At 46.6% G+C, this 23,713-nt stretch overlaps 5 protein-coding genes across 10 annotated transcripts; 4 read left to right on the top strand and 1 right to left on the bottom strand.

Moving 5' to 3' along the window:
- The first annotated feature begins 431 nt into the window (after positions 1-431).
- Positions 432-4,256, top strand: LOC117840111 (FH protein interacting protein FIP2). 6 transcript variants are annotated; one of them, XM_072290870.1, is made up of 11 exons: positions 432-604; positions 694-803; positions 894-1,028; positions 1,110-1,274; positions 1,447-1,530; positions 1,754-1,797; positions 1,924-2,000; positions 2,230-2,288; positions 2,701-2,760; positions 3,437-3,517; positions 3,705-4,256. In XM_072290870.1, the coding sequence occupies exons 1-11, from the start codon at positions 556-558 to the stop codon at positions 3,756-3,758; spliced, it is 918 nt and encodes a 305-aa protein (XP_072146971.1). In that variant the 5' UTR covers positions 432-555; the 3' UTR covers positions 3,759-4,256. The 6 variants fall into 6 exon arrangements, with proteins under 6 accessions (XP_072146971.1, XP_072146972.1, XP_072146970.1 ...); XM_072290871.1 differs by having other exon boundaries at positions 433-604; positions 1,927-2,000; XM_072290869.1 differs by having other exon boundaries at positions 433-604; positions 1,751-1,797.
- Positions 4,257-4,482: 226 nt separating this feature from the next.
- LOC117840112 (uncharacterized) lies at positions 4,483-5,610 on the bottom strand. Its single transcript, XM_034720571.2, has 2 exons — positions 5,435-5,610; positions 4,483-5,304 (listed from the first exon to the last, which is right to left on the bottom strand). The coding sequence occupies exons 1-2, from the start codon at positions 5,535-5,537 to the stop codon at positions 4,658-4,660; spliced, it is 750 nt and encodes a 249-aa protein (XP_034576462.1). The 5' UTR covers positions 5,538-5,610; the 3' UTR covers positions 4,483-4,657.
- Positions 5,611-9,530: 3,920 nt separating this feature from the next.
- Positions 9,531-13,813, top strand: LOC117840252 (uncharacterized). The gene is made up of 10 exons (XM_034720732.2): positions 9,531-10,072; positions 10,803-11,037; positions 11,114-11,221; positions 11,297-11,466; positions 11,560-11,693; positions 11,835-12,009; positions 12,100-12,655; positions 12,744-12,856; positions 12,979-13,222; positions 13,384-13,813. The coding sequence occupies exons 1-10, from the start codon at positions 9,816-9,818 to the stop codon at positions 13,600-13,602; spliced, it is 2,211 nt and encodes a 736-aa protein (XP_034576623.2). The 5' UTR covers positions 9,531-9,815; the 3' UTR covers positions 13,603-13,813.
- Positions 13,814-14,514: 701 nt separating this feature from the next.
- LOC117838172 (protein RRP6-like 1) lies at positions 14,515-20,831 on the top strand. Its single transcript, XM_034718088.2, has 14 exons — positions 14,515-15,386; positions 16,079-16,234; positions 16,915-17,073; positions 17,151-17,234; positions 17,366-17,445; positions 17,542-17,592; positions 17,721-17,820; positions 18,142-18,224; positions 18,321-18,366; positions 18,732-18,819; positions 18,910-19,079; positions 19,208-19,495; positions 19,574-19,669; positions 20,049-20,831. The coding sequence occupies exons 1-14, from the start codon at positions 15,021-15,023 to the stop codon at positions 20,472-20,474; spliced, it is 2,193 nt and encodes a 730-aa protein (XP_034573979.1). The 5' UTR covers positions 14,515-15,020; the 3' UTR covers positions 20,475-20,831.
- An 835-nt stretch (positions 20,832-21,666) lies between these two features.
- LOC117838175 (phosphoserine aminotransferase 1, chloroplastic) lies at positions 21,667-23,487 on the top strand. Its single transcript, XM_034718090.2, has one exon. It carries the CDS (start codon positions 21,895-21,897, stop codon positions 23,164-23,166), a length of 1,272 nt encoding a protein of 423 aa, XP_034573981.1. The 5' UTR covers positions 21,667-21,894; the 3' UTR covers positions 23,167-23,487.
- Positions 23,488-23,713: the final 226 nt, after the last annotated feature.

The raw sequence follows: 23,713 nt of genomic DNA, 5'->3' as shown, positions 1-23,713 counted from the left end.
CCAACTCATAAATGGGTGCTTAGCCATCTTGTACCATTTACCAAAGAAGTTCAATATCCCAACTCATAAATGGGTGCTTAGCCATCTTGTACCATTTTATTTTACTCAGATTCTCAGTGAGATCATTGTAATAAAATAAATAAAAATAAAAATACTTTTCAGGTTCGTCTGTGTTTATACAACACAAATCGAGAAGTCGTTTAACTTACAACACCGTACTCCTCACACTACGGTTGTATTATTACCAAATTTTGAAATGATTTAATTTGGGAAAAGTAGATGGTTGGAGAGTTAACTTTTTTAAAAAAAATTAATGGTGCCACTTTCGCAGTGTTAGTGCAAACTATACTAATTTAAAGTTGACTTATAGAATTTATATACTTTTTTTAAAGAAAATAAAAGAAAAGAAACGAGGGAAAGAAAAAGTAAAACCCAGCCGGAGCGGAGCGGCAGGTAGACGAAGGAAACGCCCCAACCAGAATCCCCGATCCCCCCTCCGCAATCCGACGCTTTCCGCCTTCCACGCCACCGGTGCCGAAACCAGGGTACGCGGCGATGCAGTCGCCGGAGTCCTCCTCCTCCTCCTCTGTCCTCCTCAACATAGGTCTGTCCCTTCCCCCTTCCCTGATCCACTGCCCCCCTTGCCGTTCGGGGGCGAATTGCAGTCTTATTTCGTTTACCATGATGATGCAGGGGGCAAGAAGTACGCAACGACGGTGGAGACGCTGACGCAGCGGGAGCCCGATTCCATGCTCGCCGCCATGTTCAGCGGCCGGCACACGCTCCCGCACCACCCCACCACGGTACGGTCCGGATTCCGAAGGTCTCTTGTTGCTGCTGATTCTTGTGCAGCTTCAGAGGATCAGTCGAGTGGTTTGTGTCATTGTGTGCAGGGGACGGTGTTCGTGGACAGGGACGGTAAGCATTTCCGGCACGTACTCAACTGGCTCAGGGACGGTGCCATTCCCGTGCTGTCTGAGTCCGAGTACCAACAGCTGCTGCGCGAGGCAGAGTACTACCAGTTGCTTGTAAAAGAAAAAAATGCTCGATTCTGTCTTGTCTCCTTTAAAGATTGATATTTGATTCAATTGGTGTTCATAAGGCAATAGTTTCTGCTCCAGGGCCTAGCTGATTACATAAATGAGAGGCTCGGTTGGAAGAAAGTCGACAGTTCAGAGGCTGAATTGACACGGAAGGACGTGATAAAATGCATCCAGGCTCAGAGAGTCAGGTTCCGTGGTGTGAATCTATCTGGCCTTGATCTGTCTAAGCTTGTAAGATCTTTGAGAGACTTGCTTCTGTTGTTTTCTGCTGGCGTTACTGACTATTGTTTCTTTAGCATTCGAGCTGTTGTTTAGCCTGTGCATACTCTGATTTCTGTACAGCTTTTTTGGTTTATTACAACTTGCACTCTAAAAAATTTGCTTTCCTTTTTATGCTCTACAGGACTTGTCAGAGGTGGACTTCAGTTATGCATGCATTAAGAACACTGATTTTTCATGTGCTAACCTTTACAAAGCAAAGTTCGGGGTAAATCAATCACAATAAAATCTTTTTATTGTTATTAATCAGCTGCTTAGCAGTAGTGGCCGTAGCAACTATGCTTATTTAGTTCATCTGTGACTGCATTAGATGTTAATTTCTTAAAAAAATATTTTTTCTTAGTTAAGTTCTTGTCTAAGATTACTGCTATAAAAATGAAACATTTTACTGATAATACCTCTCGTCTATATTCTATTATTCCTATCAGCAGGTGGAAGCTTCATCTTCATCTTTCCAAAACGCAATTTTGCGTGAGTAAGACACTCCAACAAGCTACTTGTAGTCTTTTTCAATAGGCTGTAAGAGTAAATTTCCCCCCTTCTCATTCAATTTCCCTTTTGTGCAATTTGGCATTCGTTCTGTTCACCCACTTCGGAGTAGCAGGTGTGAGTTTGTTGGAGCAAACCTTCAAGATTCTATTCTGGATGGAGCAAACCTTCGAAGTGCGAACCTGCAAGGTAATGATGCTAACATTGATATGTTCCTTCATTTCTTGGTTCATAACTACTGTGGCATTGGTGTTGATCTTTGCCTGTAGTCTGTACTATGCCTATACAACTGGGTATGCAGCTTTATATTTCTGTATTCTTGAAAGATCCATCACAGAGTCGCTATAAAGCAATCATCTTTCTTAAGTTTTGATAGCAAATGATGATAAAAATGTCGTATGCTCTGATTATTTTGCAGATGCATGCTTAACACGTTGTAGCTTCATTGAAACAGATCTTCATTCTGCCCATTTACAGGTATGCAAACTATAGTGCATGAAACTCAACACATTGAGTTGCCGTTCAAATACATTATGTTCAATGTAAAAAAATCATGAACTGTAGAATAATCATAGTCTATCTCTGTATTTGATCTTGTCGTTGGATGTTAATGCTAGTGCCGCTGGTGTTTAGACATCTATAGTTCATCCCAGCTATATGTTGTCGGCTTGTCGCATCCAAAATGTGGCAGCAGAATTCAGTGCTTACCAAATCACATGTAGGAGACATGCCTGTTTGTTTTCCCTTCATAGGGATATGCTATATATTTTCCTAGATTGCTGCAAATAAATGATTTATAGGGAGTGGTTTTTAATAAGTCAGAAGCCATAAAATCTTTGAAGCTGATTATTATGTGTGCATCTTATTGTTAATTCAAATGGATTTTCAGACCGCTAATCTTACGTCTGCCAACTTGAGTGGAGCTAACCTTGAAGCAGCCAATCTCAAGGTAAATTAAAAATTTGTGTCACATGATTTACAGGGAATGTTTACGTGTTTTCTAGTTAGAAGTTAGAACTGAACTAACTTTGTGACAGTGATAATCAATAAGCCTCATGCTAAAGGCTTCAGCTTATCAGGCTCGTATTTCTAGCGTGGTAAAATATATCCACGTGGTCCAAACTAGATTTTTCTTCCTTTTTAGAACCTTATGAATAAGATTTGAAGGAATATGCTATCTGACAAGGGGGCAAAATTTACTTTTAGCAAATTCTTCTCTCAAATACCCAAATTTTTAATTACATTTATTTATCTGATTAATCCCAAGCTTGAAATGAGGATAAGTGGATATGTTACTTTTTGATGGAATAGGATCAGTGAGTAGGATCCTTTTCTTTTTTGGTTTAAATACTGATGAATTCTTAGAACTAGAGGGCATGCATACTAGTCATATCAACTGATAGTAATTCTGACATAAACATATCTTTCCCGCCATATCCAAGTATATGACAATTTGCATAAGCAAAACTGTATTGATTCTTGTTAAGCTGTGATGCAATTGAATATATATATTTTTACTGAAACCTGCAGTCTTGCCCAGACTATTGAATATTAACACCAGCCATTTTCTGGTGCCTAACCTTATATCAATCAGAACCACATGTGAAGCTCGTTCTGATTTTCAGGGTGCTAAGTTGTCTGGAACAAACTTGCAAGGTGCAAATCTTCAGCGAGCTTACTTGCGAGAAGTTGATTTGCGTGACACTGTATGTTTTTGCTCGTGGTTCCATTCTCTAGTTTTTTCCCCCCTTTTTTTCCTTGATTACAAAGCCAAAGGATCTTGGGCACTTCTGTTTACTTCATGTTCTGCACAAGTAGTTGCTACACATCTCATGGTACCAAACAAACCAATGTCTAAGCTTCAGTCCTTACTATGTTTACTTTGGTCAACAGCTTCTAACTGGTGCTAAACTTGGAGGTGCAAATCTACTTGGAGCTATCAGGTGATGCAACAAGAGAAGACCATCTACAGTCGACTGTGCAGCTTCATATTGTGTATACTGTATAATTTTATTGGAGGCGGTAGCTTGCGTGCAGCAGGATGGAGCCTGCTGTTCGGGTCTTTGCTGGTGGAAATTTAGGACACAGGCACATCAAAAGAAAACGATTTGATCAATGTTTATTTGTTGTATCCGCTTTTAGCTGTACACTGCCCTATGGTCTGAGATCTAGCAACCATTGAGGGCAAGTTTGGATAAACCATTCCTCTTGTGGATTGAAGGATATTTTTTTTACGGGTCCACTCCAATCCACGTGGGGAATGGGTGTATCAAACGAGCCCTCAGTGAAATGCAGTAAAAGTAGCTGTAATTGAAATCAGGCCATCAGTGTAGAAGAAACTGCTGTTTCTTCAATCGCAAAGGTTGCACATTTCCTGGTTATTGTGGACGAAATTACCTGATTTCGTGTTCTGCTGGGAGCAAATTCCATTCTGTTTGGTGTCAATTACCATGTCATCTCGAAGAGAGTCTACCTTAGCTTGCTTGGCATCCTTGTTGCCGCGGCAAGATTCATATAATTTTGTAGGATGATCGCAGTGTGAGTGGTGTTATGCCTGTCGTGGTCTGAGGAGCAAGGGATTGCTTCACGACCAACGAGCACGGAAATGGCCTTTGCGTTTGTCTCAGATATTTGTATGTACTGAATACTAAGTAATCCCATTTCACAGGTGTTTTCCAAGCTTTGAACTGAACTCTCTGTTTTTTTTCTTTTGTGTAACAATACGCAGTCATCACACATATATGTACAGTGATGGAACGTATAAACTATACAGTATGCAACCACCACGTTTGCACATTGTTCAGGCGTACGCGTACTAAGAGTAATTTTTCACTGTTGCGCCACGATCAGCTATCCGAGAGACTGACAATGTGGTTGCCTGACGACGGCGTCTCAGCCGATGGATCCATCGTGTACCTCGCGAACAGGCCGGCGGCAACCAGGGCCAGCATCACGGCGAAGATCGCCAGTAGCATCTTCCTGCCGTCCTTGGCGAAGCCGTACGCCGCCGGCTGGCTAGCGGGAGGTGCGGTTGCCGCAGCGGCGTCGTCGCTGCTTGGGTGCTGCTCGTCTTGTTGGCCGCCTGGACGGTCCATGGCCGCTGCCCTGGTGTCGTCCTCCTCCTTGTGGCCCTTCTCTTCTTCAGCTTCGGCAGCAGCAGTACCCGCTTGGGATGCACTGGAATGAGCGTGACCTGCAGGTTCGTGGTCCTGGCCAGCGGCGGCGGCGGCACCCGTGTTCGCGCCTGGCGCCGCCGGCTCCTCGGCCGGCGCCGGCGGCGCAGCCGTCGCGGACAGTTTCGGCATGGTGATGAGGAGGACGCCTTCCTTGTCGAGCCTGGCGCGGATGGCGGCGGCGTCGCAGGTGTCGGGGACCTGGAACTCCTTGCCGAAGCGCCTCCACCGGCTGCCATCGGCGCCGAGGGGGCGCTCGCCGGATATCCGCAGCGTGCCGAAGTTGTCGATCTGCACCCTGATCTGCTCCTTCTTGAACCCTGCAATCGTGCGTGCACGCACACGCCAACTATTGTAAGAATGTAACATCTTCTCTAGACGGATGATGAGTCGATCACGGATACATGAACTCCATGAACATGCTCTAGTAGTGTGCGCGCGTTCACATGCCTTCAGCGGAGAGGTCGACGCGGAGGGCCAACTGGCCGGGCTCCTCCTGCAGGCTGTGCGGCGGCTCGAAGTCAGCGTACGTGCGCGGCGCTGCGGCGGCCATGGGTCTTGGCTCTGATATGGTTTCAGAACAATTCAGACGGAGGGACAGAGCTGGATTGAGGCTACCAGAAGCTATTGTTCGTGTGCACCTATATACTGGGGTGAAGCGAGGAACACGGAAGAGTGCAGCACGGGAGGAGGAATTGCTTCAGGGGAAAGCATTTATTTGCAAACAAGTTTGGGCGCGGTTGCCTCCGGCAGATCCCTCGGCGATACCTTTTCCTTGCCTCTGCCAGTGTGCATCCGTCTTCCACGAGACCACAAGGAATAAACTAGGTTTTCAGATGGACACCGACACTGATCTTCGTTTACTGACACGCCCTGTAGTTGCCTTAGCACTCTGGTATTTTTGCTGATTGTCATGGTTCTTGAATTACACTCAGATTCTTGAATGGAACGAAGTATTACACTCAGATTCTTGAATTTTGCATCTACTGAAGCAAAAAAAAAAAAACTTTACACGCATTGAAGTTGGATCATGCATGGACAAGAGACCATGGCAGAATGGTGCACTTCATTTTTGGAAATTAATAGCATCAAGATTCAATCTTTAACATCTTGCACGAAGAGTTTGTTGCTGCTAAAAAACAATAGCAGTGCTATGTTCAATCTTTGCCAATGTCCTGATTACTTGATTGTGGTGGCGGGGGTGGCCGCAACTGGTAGTTGCCAAAGCATGGGCGTGAGGCTGGGGTCAAAGGGGGACAACAGTAACCACCATAGTATTGCGTAGATGGACGGTAGTTGCTGGCTTGGATCAGGAATCAGCATTCTGCCCACCAATCTGAGTTGCACCTAGTCAACGGTTGAAGAAAAAAAAACATTAACATCAGCAGAACTAACTTTGGAGTTTGGACACAAATGACATCCTAACAAATTTAACAATGCCATTACCAACTATGGTAGTGGACTAGTGGTAATACCTAGGATTTAGGGAAGAGGAGGATTGCTCTATGAATGATGAAAAGTAAATATATCCAAGCTAGAATCTGATCACAGCAATATCTTAGAATTTTATTTCCAAATAGCCCCTTGAAGTGTAAAATGCAGATTAAAAGCAGGCAAGGCATTATTGCACTCATATTCTTGAATCGCATCTACTGATCGAAGCAATAGTAACTAAGTATCAGATCAAACAATATTAATAATATAAAGATCTTTACACACATTGAAATTGGATCATGCATGGATGAGATACCATTTTATGGTGCACTTCTTTTTTGAAATTCAATAAAATCAAGCTTTTAGTATTTAGTATCTTGCACGAAGAGTTTGTTGCTGCTCAAAAAACAATAGCAGTGCTATAGCTCAATCTTCACCAATATTTTGATTACCTGATTGTGGTGGTGGCCGCTGCCATAATACTGTTGGTGGTCGTGGCCGCATTTGGTAGTAGCCGCGGTTGCCAAAGCATGTGCGTGAGGCTGGGGTTATAGGGGGAACAGTAATCACCATAGTACCGCGTACTAGGTGGATAGTAGTTGCTGGCTCGGATCAGGTTGCCACTTTCCTGGGTTGAGTGCAAATGCTAACAGTGTTAGTTATTGCACGAAGAGGAAGCAATGGACCTTAGGGTGTCAGAAAATACCTGGAGAGCAGAAGAGGCCGGGCAGGAATCAGCATTCTGCCCACCAATCTGAGTTACATCTGGTCAGTGGTTGAAAACAAACATTAACATCAGCAGCACTAACTTTGTAGTTTGGACATAAGCAACATCATAGCAAATTAACAGTGCGATTACCAACTATCAATGTTTGAATGCAAGCCCATATTTAGCACACCATTAAAAGGCACATTTATGATACCAATTCAAAAAGATGGGAGAATTCTGCATGTTCGAGAAAAAAAGATGGGAGAAGATGCTCAAATTCTTGAAGTTTGGGATTGAACCAAAATGTTACTGGCCTAGCAATTGAAATACACAAAACAGAACAACAAATCCTATGTTTCAACGATCAATACACGAGAGTAGCAAACCCATTAGTTACCTGAATCTGTATTCAAATATTTGGGCAAGGCACAGGAAATGTAGTTTGGACGGTAACGCTGTCTTTCGGTGAGAACTGGAGAAATTTCTTCCAGTGTCTTCTTCCCCATGTCAACCTTTATCACACACATCTCCTCCTGATCCCTCGATGGTTTCACCTTGGCGGTGAGGTAAAGCGCGTTGTTATCATCTATGCTCAGTGAGGGGTAACTTATGCGCAGGTCCTTCAATGTCAAACTAGGAGCTCCGCTGCCTCCAAGCTCACCCAGCAAAGCAGCATGCGTCGGGTTGTTGTCGGCAACAATGTCATCTACATGGATCAAGCACTCCTTGCGCCAACAGGTGGAAGAAAGCGTCCTGCTCCATGCGATGACCCTCCAACCGAGGTACTGGTAGGTTTCCTCCTCTTCCATGTCCACCTCTTCTACGTCCACTGGATCCGGCATCAAGTCTGAGTCTTGGAGTTCATCTGTTTTTGATACATCTTCAGGTAATTTCTCAGGGACTATGCGTCTTTTCGTGACCCGAGGTATCTTGTGGATTGTGCGTCGTGCCAAAGGTTCCTCCTCGACGCACTTGATCAGGCCGTCGGCGTAGATGGCGACGTCGCGGAACGGCCGTGCCGGGCACAGCTCGCCGTTGACGTCGCCCTGGTGGGCGGGGAGCAACTTGGGCAACGGGACAAAGCGGCCGGTTGGGTTGTCGCTGAGCACCTCGCGACCAGAATTCCCTTCAAGAGATCGACAAAGCCAAGCTTGCCAGCTCCCATGGCGATCACCTTTTCTACCTTGATTAGTGCGTGGTCTTCGTCCATGTGCCCCGCTCGGACCGGAAGACATGGAGTTCGCGGTCGCTCGGACCGGAACCGGAGACATATCGATAACGAGAGCGGCAACCACATAGCCGTCGCCGCCGCACGGCTGGAATCCGACGGAGACCACGAGACGCCATTGGAGGTAGGAGTGGATCTCCGGGATAGGTTCAATCTACGGCCGCCGCCCCCGCCCCGCAGCCCTGTAGAAGAAGTACTCGGGGTTGGAGTCGCAGCCGGAGGCGATGCTGATGAGGGCGAGGTTGTCCACCGTCTGGAGGACGCACGGCCTACCTCGCAAATCGGATTTAATATTCACGCCGGGGTAGTGGAGGCAGAAGTGGGAGAGGCGCGGCGGGTCGGCGGCGAAGAAGGAGACCTTGACGCGTAGCCCTGAGCTCGTTGTAAACGACCTGGTCTAGGATCTCATCAACGGCATAGCCCAACCGCATAGTCTAACGGCTTCTGCATGTACTCCCAGAAGGATCAGTAGTTACACACGCACGGCCTTGAGCCTCATGTATATGAACCCCATGATGCAGTAAAGACTTTGAGCTTTCCAGCAATTGTTTCTCTACATGGTATCCAGAGACAACACGATCTAAGCTCCACCTTCCGCTGCTCTCTTCTCGTGTTCATGGCGGACTCTTCTTCCTCCAGTTCCTCCACCATCTACACCAACCCCTTTGCTGTCCCTGTCCCTGTCCCTGTCCCCGATCCACTCCCTGCTGCGACGATCGCCATGATCAACATCAAGGGCGCACGTCCCTGTCACGCTCGAGATGGAGGCCGCCCACTTTCACCAGTGGCGCACCTTCTTCGAGCTCGCCTTCGAGAAATTCGGCCTCACCAACCACGTCGACGGCACCATCGATGCCGTCCTCATGCGTGACGACGTCGAATGGGCGCAGATTGACTCCTGCATCGTCTCCTGTCTGTACACCTCCGTATCCAAGGACATCATGGACGCCGTGTACCAGCCGCATCTCTCTGCTCTACACTCGTCTTGCCCACGGCCGTAGTGGTCGCGTTCTCGCGGTCTTCGACGTACGCCTCGTCGTCAAGGATGATCCAGGGCGGGAGGCGGGAGTCGGGGTCGGCGCCCGGCGGGGCGGCGCAGGCCGCGGCCATGGATCGGTGGATCGATCTGACGATCTCTCGAGGTCGGCGGCTCGTCGGCGCGCACGAGGCACGGTGGTGGTTGGGTCGGAAACTCAGAAGTCAGAAGCAAGTCGGAGGCGGCTGCTCTCTCTATAGCGGTCAGCCAACGCGTGTAGAGCCGACTTCAGTCAGCCCACTAAGCCCATACCGACACGCACGGCCCGGATAACTTAGGGTGGGCCGGGCCGGTGACAGCGGCTGCCGCTCTACTGGTTCCATGCCATGCACACGAGGAACCGAGAGTGGTGGAAGAAGGGAGGACGTGGCCGGCGGGCGCAGGGGACGCGTGCGGCGGAAGACGGGGCGAGGTGGCGGGCTGCATGTGCTCATGCACGGCCGTGGCGCACCAACAAATAAGCGCACGCACAGACCCCGATGGACGACTTCTCCGCAGACGCATCCAGTGCGCCCACGCCGCAGCCATGGACATGGGCGTCGAGAGCCGGGAGAAGTCGCCGGCCGAAGCTGGAGGGGCCGCGCCGGCGGCGGGTGCCGGCACGGGGAACACGGCGGGCAGCGGCGGCGGGCGGAAGCACCTCTCCTCCATCGCCAACCACGTGCTCCGGCAATGTTCCCTGTGCGTGCGCCTGTTCATCATCTCATTTCTGTTCGTTACTCTGTCGCTTGTCTTGATTAAAAGATAAGAGACATAGAGCATAGTCGGTTAGTGGAAGTGCAGTCTTCGATCATAGCAAACCACATCACTCGCAAGTTCAGAAGAAGTTGTATTTTCCCGTTGTCTCAAGCCAATCTCGTTTATTTTGCCTGAATGTCAATTGGATGATGGAATGACATGCCAACTGCAAAAATGCGGCCACTGGGTCAATTTCCACATATGCTTCAGCATTTGGCCATTGGATGATGGAATTTGTGTTTCCTTCGAAATTTAGGGGGTATCAGTTTTCAGCTTGGACCTTTTGCTGGTTTACTAATTCTCCAACAAATTTACCATGTCAAGTGAAAAAATTGATCGAGACTCTGACGTGCGAGCAGCGCGCCTACCATGGCAGGACCTGGCCGTAGTACACTCCTGGTGTGTCATTCAGTCTAATTCATTGCACTTGCAAACACTTTGTATCCTGAGTTTGGATGGCAAAGGCCTTGAAATGCTCCCAGCCTCCCTTAGCCGTGTAGCATCCTGAATTGTGTTACCATATTTATTGACATATTTTATCTGTGTTCATGTCTCTCTAGATATCCTTTTTGTTAGCATGGAGTAACTAACACGTTGTTTTCTTTCGGAAAAAATATACTTATCATGCCTGTTTCTTAAATTTTTTGGCAACTAATATGTTACTGCCACACAGGACATTGGGCAGGAGTGTTAATGATTTGGTCGCAGACTTCGAGTTGGGCTTAAAGACTGCTGCAGTTGACAACTACTCAAGAAAACTAGTTGAGTTTTGTAGTCTTCAGGCCCTGCAAATCATCACATCTCATGATATAGGAGAAAAGATAAGTGAGGGATCGCTTAGTCGATTCACTTTTGATATGATGCTAGCTTGGGAAACCCCCACTCCTTCGGATCAACAGATTACCATGGTTGGTAATTCAGCATATGTATGTCAAACATGAAAATGGCTGAATCCTGAACTGACTGACGTGCTAAATATTACAGGAGAGCGTAGCAAAAGAAAGGGAAGATAGAAAGGAGCCACTTGGAGCAAATGAAGCTGTGATGGGTGATGAGACTTCATTGTTCTATTCAGATATGATGCCTCTTCTTGTAAGCGTGTCAAAGACATTACTGCTTACCAGTATATCATGGTCAATTTGTTCTAAGCCATCAATTGGTTAACAGGTGAACGAAGAGCCAACTGTTGGAGAAGAAGCATACGTGTGGTTTGGTTCTGTATTCCCTTTGGCTTGTGACGTGGTCAATGCTCGATTCACTTTTGAAGCTCTCACTGCTACCACAGCTAACAGGCTGCATTATCCTGCTTATGACAAATTCCTGAAAGAAATGGATAAGTATGCTGCCTGTTCCACAATTGGGTCAAATATTCTGTATTGACATAACTGTCAAACGTATTAAGCACTACATTTTCGAAACCTTTTCTTTAGGTCATTCAAGTTCTTGCAAAATTTGCCAACTCCAACTGGAATTGAATTTGCTGAAGATGAATTCATTTTGCACATGGAGGGGACAGCAGGAACACAAAGGGTAGTGAGGCACATTGGAACCAGTAGTTGGCCAGGTAATCAATCTGATCATTGCTTGATTCAGATTGATTCCATTTCTCATATTGGAGTAAATCTGAATTAACTGCCTTCATCAGTAAATACGTATAATTTTAGTTCATAAATCTTTGCAATGTTTGGTGTTTTGGGTTATTTAGGTCGAGTGACTCTGACAAACAAGGCACTATATTTTGAGGCTTCTGGAAATTTTTCATATGAATCAGCTATTAAGGTTGATCTTTCAGACACTGGAATTCAACACCAAATTAACACGGCTTCAACAGGCCCTTTTGGCGTGCCTTTGTTTGACAAAGCCATTGTGTTTGAGTCACTGTGAGTTTTATCTTACATAGACCCTTCTGGTGTTCATACAAAGAGCTTAGACTTATCGATCGATTAGACCTGAACCGTTCATCTGTGCAGATCAGAACCTCTGGTTTTGGAATTCCCCGAGATGACTAGCTCAACAAGGCGCGATATGTGGCTTACTCTGATAAGAGAAGTTATCTTTATTCATCGTTTTATATCAATGTACAACCTAGAATCTCCGATTCACAAATGGGAGGTCCACTCTAGAATTATATTGGGGGTAATAAGGCTCCATGCTGCAAGAGAGATGCTAAGGATGTCACCGCCGTCCCCTTCTAGCTTCCTAGTGTTCTCACTGTATGACGACCTGCCTAAAGGTGATTTTGTACTTGAACAACTAGCGAGCAACCTGAAACAGACCTCCACCATTACTCGATTGAGTGCATCCTATGTGTTCAAGGGTTTAAGCAAATCTTCTTATGTGATACCCTTGAGTGCGGAGATAGCAAAAGATCATGATACAGACTCCAGTGGCCACGAGCAGCCCCTGGCATCCCTAGAAAACAAGATTGATCAAGCGAAAGATGAGGCCAGGGAAGTCACCGCTGCCAATGCTGCCATTGAAGGGATGCAGGAGGAAGGCATCACTGATAGCCTTCTTGTACTGGTGGTATGATCAATTCCTTAATAGTATTTACTTGGTATGTTCATTGCTCTTCTTGTGCTTTCTTAAACTAGCCTTGTTACTTTTTATGCAGGGGTTGGTCGGTCCCATTGGCAAATTGCGTCCATTGGTCCAGCAGATAATCTCGTGGGAGCGACCGTTTGTCACTGGCAGTGTCCTTGCTGTAACTTTGCTAACCATATACAAGTAAGGCTCCGCACACCACTAAAGTTGATCATCCTGGCCAGTGGCCATGTGTCTGGATACATCATACATTGGAATCGGAAAATGTAACAGGAAATGTGATGTGGTCATTTTTCCTGATGCAGTGAGTGGTTCAATTATATGTTAGCCGCATCCCTGATACTGGCAGTTGGCGTGATGGTTTGGGCTAGGCAAAGAAAGATCGGCAAGATATGCTCGGAAGTGATCATCGACACTTCATCGGACAAGACTACAATGGAGAGCATAGTGGAAGCACAGCAAAGCCTGAGGAAAGTGCACGAGTACATCAAGACGGCAAACGTGGTCATCCTCAGGCTGTGGTCGATCGCGCTAGCGAGGTCGCCAAAGGTACCATTGCAGCTGACGATACACCGTTGTGGCTGCTTGATCCTTTTACCATTTTGGTTGTTCGGCTACTGACTGTGTTCTACGCTTTCTCTTTTGTCATAAAACAAATGTGGAGCTCCTAGATACCATTTCACCTTGCTTGTTCTGCCTGCACTTTGCAGCACACAGAGACAATGATATGGATGCTGACCGGGTCCGCGGTGGTGGCGGCCGTGATCCCGTTCAAGTTCATCCTGATCGGGCTGGCGGCTGGCGGCTTCGTGGCGAACACGAGGGTCGCGAAGGCCGTGTCGAACCCGCAGGGCGGCCGGCGGTGGAGGGAGTGGTGGGAGTCCATCCCTGCCGTCCCGGTTCGGACAGTTGACAAGAACGAGCTGTGAAAATAGCTTTGCCGGAACTGCCCAGAACTCAAGTGTTGCCGTGCGCTACGGGCTACAGCTTCGTGTATGTTTTGCAGAATTACAGTGGAAATCGTGTGCACTTCTGTATAATTGTAAAACAGTTAGACCTGCAAAAGAGAACTTTGTCAGGTTCTTGTTCAGGAATAAGCCATCAAGATGTGGGCCGAGAATAAACGATTTTGGCAATGGATATATGTGTTCGGTTGTGTTTGTCTACTTTGTCCCCTTTAGCCAGCTAAGCATCATAGTAGTTCCTTTTGCATGCGTGGACCTGGCTTTGGCACATTGCAGTTACAGCGCTTCAGTCCAAAGATTACGCAGCGACCCATCTGAACCCAATGAAGCCATCGTGATGCCTGCTTGTCTGTGGATTGTGCCCTCTGAACTGAGGGTTTTGTTTGTTTCGTACGGGTTAAACTTTAGCGTGTGTCACATTTGATCAAATGTTTGATTCTGCTTAGAAGTATTGCGTGTGTCACATTTGATCAAATGTTTGATTCTGCTTAGAAGTATTAAATATAGGTTTTCAAATGTTTGGTTCTGCTTAGAAGTATTAAATATAGGTTTTCAAATGTTTAATTCTACTTAGAAGTATTAAATAATTATAAAATTAATTGCATGGATGGAGACTAATTCGCGAGACGAATTTATTAAATCTAATTTATCCGTGATTTGGCAATGTGGTGCTACTGTACTTATTTGCTAATGATAGATTAATTAGGTTTAATAGATTCCGAATATTCGACGTGACTTGAGCAGCCTAACGGTCCAAGCACGCCTTGAGGCACAATGCTTGGGGATCGGGCATTTACGCATTGAGATCGAGAAATCGACCTGACATCACAGGGGCTATCTCCTCTCAATAAATGAGGAGATATTTGTTGAGCCGAGCCGATGCGCCGTCCCGATCCAGACCCCGAGGCTTCGGTCCGCCGACGCATGAACAGCCGATGAACACGATCACGAGTAGCTCCTCCCTGAGCAGGCAAGGCAGGCGGCGGAGGCGGGAATCATCTCATCACGCTGAGGTCTCCTCCTCGCCGCCGCGGCGCCAATAAAAGCGAGGAGCCCCCCGCCATTCCCACCCCGTTCCCCCAGTCCCCGTCCGGGCCGTACCCCCACCTCAATCAATTCCACCCCCCGCGGCGAGGCCCTCGCCGCGGGGCGCAACCAACCCAAAACCCTAGCTCCCCCGACATCCACCTCCGCCGTCGACTCCGGGTCCTCGTCGCCGCGCGCTGCCCGGCCTCCCGCCCGTCCGCGCGCACCGCCGCGGCGAGCGCCCGCGGCTCCTTCCCCCAGCTCGCCGCTTGTCCCGGGGCGGGAACGTGCTCGCGGATGCGCGCGGCCTGCTCGGGGACCTCGACGACAACCTGCTCGCGCGCCGCGGCTCCTCCATGGACGGGCCCGAAGGCGTGAAGGGGAGAGAGGACGCGGCGCCGGGCCGCGAGGCCGGCGACCCCGAGGAGGCGGGGGACGGGTTCCAGCTCGTCTCGCATGACAAGAAGAAGAAGAGGGCCAGCGGCCAGGAGGGTGGCGGGAGTGCTGGCTCCGGCGCCTTTCTCGGTGCGGGGTCGGTGCGGGCGTTGACCCAGGACAAGGGAGGCGCGCCCGCGCCGGGGACGAAGGCGAAGGTGCCCTTCCACGATCCGACCATCCCCCGGCCGCAGGAGGTGTACAAGATCATAGTGGATAACTACAAACCGTTCGAGCATGTCTGGCTAGAGCGCAGCGAGGACGGCACCCGGTGTGTTCACCCGCTGGTCAGTGCTCTATTTCGTCCGTTAGTGACTATTTTCTTGCCACTTTTCCATGGTTTGGCGTGTTCAATCAGAAATTCAGAATGGATGAGCTATGAACTCCTTGATCAATGTGTGAAACATGAGTAAAATTGTTTTAGATTGCTTTGTTAGTTGATTCTTTTTTTCCTTTTCTTTCTTTTTGAGCTGGAGTTGAGTCTTGACTCTTGACCAAACACCTCTTGAATGAAATACCGCGGTCCCTGTTCCATCACTTGGTGAGTTTAGGTTGGGTTTGGGCCTTGTCCAAAATGCGAAACATGGAATGAGTACAAATACCCAAATAGTCCGGTCCACGTTGTTTGAGCTAAATTAACAATTGCACTTGGGGAGATAGCCTTATTAGTATGCATATAAATAAAAGAGGAAATGTTGAGTATTAGTTGAAATATTAACTTTTGTTATTGTGGAATACGGAATTTATTTATGTTTGATGAGAAAAAGTAATCAATGAGCATGTGGACTGAGGAAATAGTTTTTTTTTAAAAAAAATGGTTTGCATGGAAAAAGGACCACCACGGGACCATCCCTCCATCCAATTGAAAGCTGCTCGCAAAAGTAATCAAAAGTAGTCACAGGACTCCTCTCTGTCTGGTGTTTATGGTTTGCTTGCATACATGTCCATGTACCATAAGTGTTAAGTTCTTTTCTTGCAGGAAAAACTGCCTGTTGAACAGTTTGTTGACAGAAATGTTCCTGAGAGTGAACCATTGAAGCCAGCTGATTTAGAGGATACACCATTTACGCTGGTTGAGGATCACAAAGGCTTGATGGAATTAGCTAAAAAGCTGAAGAGTGTAACTGAGTTTGCTGTAAGCATTTGTAATCGATTTTGTGTTTATAAATTCCAAATGAATCTATGTCATACTTACCTGCCACTTATGTTGTACTGAGTACTAAAATTTGAGGTTGCAAGTATTTTGTTCTGCTTTGCATGCATTTCTATCTGAAAAACTGTTAGCATGCTTCCCTGGACATTTGTCCTTGCAGAGTTTATTTTGTGCACATTAGTCATTATAGTAGTTCTCAGCGAACTATTTTAAGTTAAGCATGGCCCTCGTTATTGCTATATGTTAGTGGTCGCGGAATGCACATTGAACTTGACGGTCTTATACTGGAACCATTGGGTCAAAAGTGCGTATCATATGGATCATATTAGGGTCAAATACGAGAGGTTATATCATTCTGTTTTGAAATTCAAATGAAAACAGTATTCTTGGTTCCTCTGTATGACTTTTTGGTAGGAGGTTTCTTCTCTATGATGGATTGTTGCTTTTACATTTTTCCCCCTTCTTCCTTGTTTGACAACACTAACCTGGCTTCCTACGATGAATTACATGCTGTATGAGGATATGGGAACAAGCTCATGTTCCATCTTTTCTTTCTTCTTATTGTGCGCCCCTTATGTTCTAGACCATCTGGCATGAAATAGAACTACTTCTAAGGCCTTCACGATGTTAACAAATTTTTACCTGATTTTATTTCATTTCAGGTGGATTTGGAGCACAATCAATATAGGTCATTTCAAGGTTTGACCTGCTTGATGCAGATTTCAACCAGAACAGAAGACTTTATTGTGGACACTCTTAAGCTTCGCATATACATTGGTCTCTACTTGCAAGAACCTTTTAAAGATCCAACCAAGAGAAAGGTTTTGAAGAACTCATCAGTAGTTTCTGTCTATACGCACTCAGATTTCTGGTTGCTAATTTGTTCTTCGTGAAATAGGTAATGCATGGTGCGGATCGTGATATAATGTGGCTCCAACGGGATTTCCACATTTACATATGCAATCTTTTTGACACAGGACAGGTAATTTTTAAACAAGGACCAATAATCCCATGAAAAGGCCATGCACTTTGCTTCTTTCTGTATTCTCCTCGAAACACTCATTTTAATGTTTAATGGACTGAAGCTTGGTCTTTCTTTCCAAACTTAATCAGGCTTCGAGGGTCTTACAGATGGAGAGAAACAGCCTAGAATACCTATTGCTTCGCTTTTGTGGAGTGACAGCAAAGAAGGAGTATGACTCTACCCAATAAATTTATAAAGATACACTCTGACTTCCCTTGAATCTGCAATGGAAATTTTCTGATTAAAGGATACCTTTTTCTTGTAGATATCAAAATGCAGACTGGAGGTCGAGGCCACTTCCTGATGAAATGATCAAGTAATGTGCATATAAACTCTATAATGGGTTTCTTTTCTGTTGTGTTTGGTGTTGATTACTTTGGTCTACTCTTTTTTGTTATTGCTACTTGTCGTCAATTATATGCAACTGATGTTACTGCTATCCAGGTATGCTAGAGAAGATACACACTACCTGCTGTACATATACGACTTAATGAAACAGAGACTACAAAGGGAGTCGACACCTGAAAATGATCTTCTTCTAGAGGTAAACTTTGTTTGGGTCCCCATCTTATATGCTGAGGTCATATGAGTGCACAGTTTGGAATTGTCTACCTCTTTGAATGAACCTTAAATGTAGCACTGTAGATTCCTAAAAGAAACCTTTTCTTTGATTCTTTCATTGAATTTGGAACTGCATGACAGATAAATTTTTTTGATCCTTCTGCCATCCTATTAAAAAAAATTGCCATCTCTTTGTTACAATGATCCCTGAATTGAATCATTGTTATTTGGACTCACATATGTATCAAATTGCATGTGCTGATTTGTAGTTTTTAGGTTTTTATGAGAGTTCTGGTTACTGCAGGTTCATAAGCGCAGTAATGAAATTTGCTTACAGTTCTATGAAAAGGAGCTGCTGACAGATACATCCTATCTCCACATATATGGGTTTGAATGCTGCTTCCTCGGTTTATTCACTCGTTCTAAAGTGCACAGAAGTATATTTTGTGTACCTATCTGGTTAATCGAAGTATATTATTACAGGTTGCAGGAACACGAACTGAATTCAAAACAGCTGGCTGTTGTTGCTGTAAGAACTAAGAGCATACTTTATACATTATCGCATGATTATTCTGCCTTGAACAAGCCTAGCATGCAACATGGCTTTTCCCTAGAAATGGATTTGTGGCTGTTAGAATCCAAATCTTGCTATGGACTACTGATAATTTTGTTCAGATTTTTTTTTGCTAGATTTGATAACTTTTGGATGTTTTGACTTTAGTGAAGCCACAATTAAGACATCATTTTTGTAAATAACAAGTCAACGAATTTGCTCCACTGACCCAAAATTATTCATTTTGTTTATGTATGTAAGATTATATTATATGCGGTTTCTTCTATCAAAGTGTAAGTATAAAGAGCAACCCCTATTTATTCTTCTCCCCCCTGTCTCAGGCTTTGCATGGGTGGAGAGATCGTTTAGCTCGTCAAGAAGATGAGAGCACTGGCTATGTATTGCCAAATAAGGCTTTAATTGAGATAGGTATTGCTAATTTATTTTGATTGTTATGGTGCAAAGCTAGATGTGTAACTTTGCTAACTCTTTTATTGCTCCTATTTTTTGGATTCAAAGCAAAGCAGATGCCTACAGATACTGGGCATTTAAAAAGAATAGTAAAATCGAAATATCCATTTGTTGAGCGCAGTCTCGACGAAATTGCTTACACTGTTTGGAATGCGCTTGAATATTCTTATGCATTTGAAGGAATAGCTGAGCAACTAAAGAAGGAACGGTCAGAACAGGTTTGTTAGGCTGAACTTCTGTGGATTCAGTTTTCCATTCATTTGCTCTGAATGCTTTTAAGACTGTGCTGAGTTTTAGCACTGGTGCTTAATGATCTCTTTTGTAACTAATATCTTATCTTGTGCAGTTGGCACTGAAAAGTGTTCAGGCCAGTGATGAAACAACTCTTTTGGATGTTGACAGTGATAAGAGTAATATTGGTACAGCCGATCAGTCTTCTGTGGCTCCTTCATCAACTGCAAATGTCAGTGTTGCTTCTGGCAGTGGGGCTGGTTTTATGAATGAAACAGCCATGATCGACAGCATCCACCTAGACGACAATACTCGAACCACATCAACTAAGAACTTCAAGACCTTGTCAGGCCTTACCAGACCAATTAATAAGGATGTCCTGAGCAATAATAGATATCAGCAGGTAAGAAATATATCAAACAGCTGTATGGTTTTTATTATTATTCTGCACTTATATTGCTGCATTGTGTATGTTTCTCAGGCTACTCAAGAACTGAAGAGACCCACTTTAGGAGCTTTAGGAAATTCAGAACCTGGAAGACAGACAGAAATTTTTGGAGGGTTTTCTAAGGAGCAGGTACAGGCAAACTGTTCCTCTGAGCAATGAGAATATTACACCATTCATTCTTAATACACGATTTCTGTGTATCAATCTACTTTTCTTTTGCGAAATGTTGAAGAGTTGCATACAATTTTATACTTGGTTTAGTTCGTCAACTATTAATGTTATTGTTCTTTTTTGTTTATTACTCTACATTTTTTTTAGTTTTGAAAAAAATCTTTGCTATAGGTTAGCTTGAGTATTCTTACAATGTGTCTTTGCTGTTGGGTTTGCAACTTCGTTTACACTTAACACTACTATATAAATTCTTGGTACATTTGGCCTTGACATTTTGTTTATTGATTTTCATGACCATACCATGTTTTATGATTAGATTTTGTGTCTTGCTGTTCAGTTTCAGGGTGGGAGCAATGTGGAGAACTTTAGATCTTCTGTCCTTCCTTTCCAGCAGTTCTCTGATGGGGTGAAACATTCAGCTGCTATTGGCCCCACGGAATCATTTTATCCAAATACTGGAATGCACAGTGACAATGTTTGGATTCAATCAACTCAGATGAATGAAGCGATGCAGCTGAGCAACGCTACTTACTACCCACAGCTTCCAGGATATAGCACTGAAGTTGTAGGGAACCATTATGAACCTGAAGGCATGCAGATGTCCAGCTACCTGTCTGGTTTTGAGCCCACCTTTCAATCAATAAGCCAAAGTACAGGAACAGGACTACTTCCTGGTAGAAATAAGGAAGGAAATTTCCAGAATCCGATGAGACGGCAATCTTACCCGCCTTCTAGTAACAGATATGATAGACCATACCAGTAGCTGCTCAGATGTATAACAGAAGTAAAGGAAAATATGGTCGCCCAGCATTGATCATCCATCCTTGTGCAGAAATTGTCTGTAGAGAACAAAAACTTGGGCTGTTTTACTTAGCCCTCTGAATGCCTCCCTGAATTTTTGGCATTCGACTAACTCATAGGTGAGAATCCCAACATTGACGGTAGATGCAGGTATGAGAAGTGCCATCTCATTGGCTCATGTAACGGGTTACCGGACAGACAAACATGTGTTGTGGTTCACTTGTGAATACTGGCATTGCACAAAGTGGTATACTGTAAAACTGGTATAGTGTAGCACCTGAATACAGAAGACTTTGGAAGAAACAGCTTTGTTCTGTCATTTTTCCTTGTGCTACTTCTTTCGTTTTGTGCTGTCATGTTCTTCTCTTGATTTGTTTTTAAGTGCGGCATTATTTAGTACTGCTTTCATATCGGTGTCTGTACAAGTTGTGGCTATATTGGCATGCAAAAGTAATCTCGTGCCTGATGCGGTTTAGTTGTGCAATGTGCATGCTCGCCAGAATCCAGATACTCGTGTCTAAGAGGCAGATCATTTCTTCGGTGCCCATTGTGGCAAACAATGTGCCATAACTAAAAGCAAGTCATTAGATGGAGATCAACCAGATCCAATAGATTGCAGTACAACTTTGACAAAAAAAGAGGCGGAAGTCCGCTCCAGATTTGCAACATGAACATGGTCACTCTGACTCGCCCGGATCACTTGCACGTGGACGTGGACACACCCGTCCCCTCCACTTCTAGGGATCTCATTCCCTTCCCACTGCTCGGCGTGCCGTCGTTTTCGTTTGCAAGTCCGTAGTAACCAAATCGACTTCGAGGAGTCCCTCCGAGCAGCGCACCACGTTTTCTGCACACAGCAACGCCTGTTCCAACAAGGCGCTCTAAAAATATGCTCCATTCCGCAAGGGAACAAGAACCCTGCCGCGCATGGAAAACGAGCGACGAGAAGAAAGTTCGTACACGCTCGAGACTGTCGTCACAAGAACCACCAGATCGGCTGGCTGCTAGCTTTGTTTTCCCAATTGTGACAACACCAACAGCTCACTAGTCACTAGACATGTGGTGATGTGCAAGAACCTCTCAAGTTTGCCACGCATGGATGGAAGTGGAGTGAGCCGGTCGGATTTCCAAACGTGGACCAGACGGGCAGAGATCCGCATCTGCTCCAAATTTGCAGCCTTGCAGGTCAGGCCCATCGGCACTGCCGAGCGGGGCACCAACCAAACCCACGCTTCGCTTCATCACTCACCTCCGCCGGCACCAAGCCACCAACCCCCGATTCTGACGCCTCCCCGCGACTCCCTATAGATCTCCCCGTCCCCTTTCCCCATTCCGCCCCAACCAGCCCGAACCCAAAACCCTCGTCTCCTCCCCTCCCCACGATGGCCGCCGCCGCCGCCACCACGCCGCACTCCCTCCTCCTCCAGCGCCCCACGACCCCGGCCGCGCCGAGGGCCTCCTCCGCCTCCTCCCTGCGCCTCCCCGCGCGAGCCGCCAAGATCTCCTGCGCGGCGGTGGCGGCGCCGTCGGCGTCCTCCCCCGTCGCCGGGGCCGGGGACCGGGGCGTCTACAACTTCGCGGCGGGCCCGGCGACGCTCCCGCTCAACGTCCTCGAGCGGGCGCAGGCGGAGCTCGTCAACTACCACGGCTCCGGGATGAGCATCATGGAAATGAGCCACCGCGGGAAGGAGTTCGACGCCGCCATCAAGAAGGCCGAGGCCGACCTCCGCGCGCTCCTCGCCGTGCCCGACACCCACGCCGTGCTCTTCCTCCAGGGCGGCGCCACCACGCAGTTCGCCGCCGTGCCCCTCAACCTCTGTGCCGGCCCCACCGACCCCGCCGACTTCGTCGTCTCGGGCTCCTGGAGCGACAAGGCCTTCAAGGAGGCCAAGAAGTTCTCCGCCGCCTCCGTCGCCTGGTCCGGCAAGGACGGCAAGTACACCGCCCTCCCGCCCTTCGACGCCATCAAGCAGAACCCGGAGGCAAGGTTCCTCCACATCTGCTCCAACGAGACCATCCACGGCGTCGAGTTCAAGGACTACCCGGTGCCGCAGAACAAGTCCGGCATCCTCGTCGCCGACATGTCCTCCAACTTTTGCTCCAAGCCCGTCGACGTCTCCCGCTTCGGCGTCATCTACGCCGGCGCGCAGAAGAACGTCGGCCCCTCGGGGGTCACCATCGCCATCGTGCGCAAGGACCTCATCGGCAACGCGCAGCCCATCACGCCGGTCATGCTCGACTTCAAGACGCACGCCGACAACGCCTCGCTCTACAACACCCCGCCCTGCTTCGCCATCTACATCTGCGGTCTCGTCTTCGAGGACCTGCTCGCCCAGGGCGGCCTCGCGGAGGTCGAGAAGAAGAACGCCCACAAGGCGGGCATCCTGTATGACACCATTGACGCCAGCGGCGGGTACTACATCTGCCCAGTGGAGAAGTCAGTGCGGTCGTTGATGAACGTGCCCTTCACTCTGGCCAAGGGGCCGGATTTTGAGAAGCAATTCATCGCCGAGGCGGCCAAGGAGGGCATGGTGCAGCTCAAGGGACACAGGTCAGTTGGTGGCGTGCGCGCATCCATCTACAATGCCATGCCGCTCGCCGGCGTGGAGAAGCTTGTCGCCTTCATGAAGGATTTCCAAGCTAGGAACCCTTGATTGGCTTGTGCTTATGATCATTTGGTATTGCTACAATTTAGCAGGATGTTTTGTTCTTCATAACATAAGTGAGCTCTTTGCAAGAGCTGCTTTGCGCATTTGTGATCCGTCTGTAGTATTAGTGCCTTAGTAACTATTTTGCAATATTTCTTTTCACTTTTTGGTGCTCATGGGATTTCATTACCATGGCCACCATTGTTGTTGGAATGTGTTTTGCTGGGAATAAGGAATAAGGTAGATGGTCAGTTGTCTCGAGAGCAGGTGATGCTGCTGTATGATTCAGACTTCTCAGAGCTTATAAAACACTAATAATTCAAAGTCTGGTTGGTTTTTGCCTCTCAAATGAAGCAAATTATGCTGGTTTCTTTGCTAATCATCTTTAAAGACAAGCTTTCTGATACTTTCTATCATCTCTACTTTACTAAGATTCTGGTGGAAAATCTGTAGATCGGGTGTATGTATCCATTGCCGTTGCTTTCAGATAGGTTGGTCTATGTTGATGACTAAGCACAGACTACACTGCCTTGAGAAGGATCCATTTAAGGTT

This window comes from Setaria viridis, chromosome 9 (genome assembly GCF_005286985.2).
Source record: "Setaria viridis chromosome 9, Setaria_viridis_v4.0, whole genome shotgun sequence".
Classification (NCBI taxonomy): Eukaryota; Viridiplantae; Streptophyta; class Magnoliopsida; order Poales; family Poaceae; genus Setaria; species Setaria viridis.
This window is presented reverse-complemented; position numbering and strand designations above follow the sequence as displayed.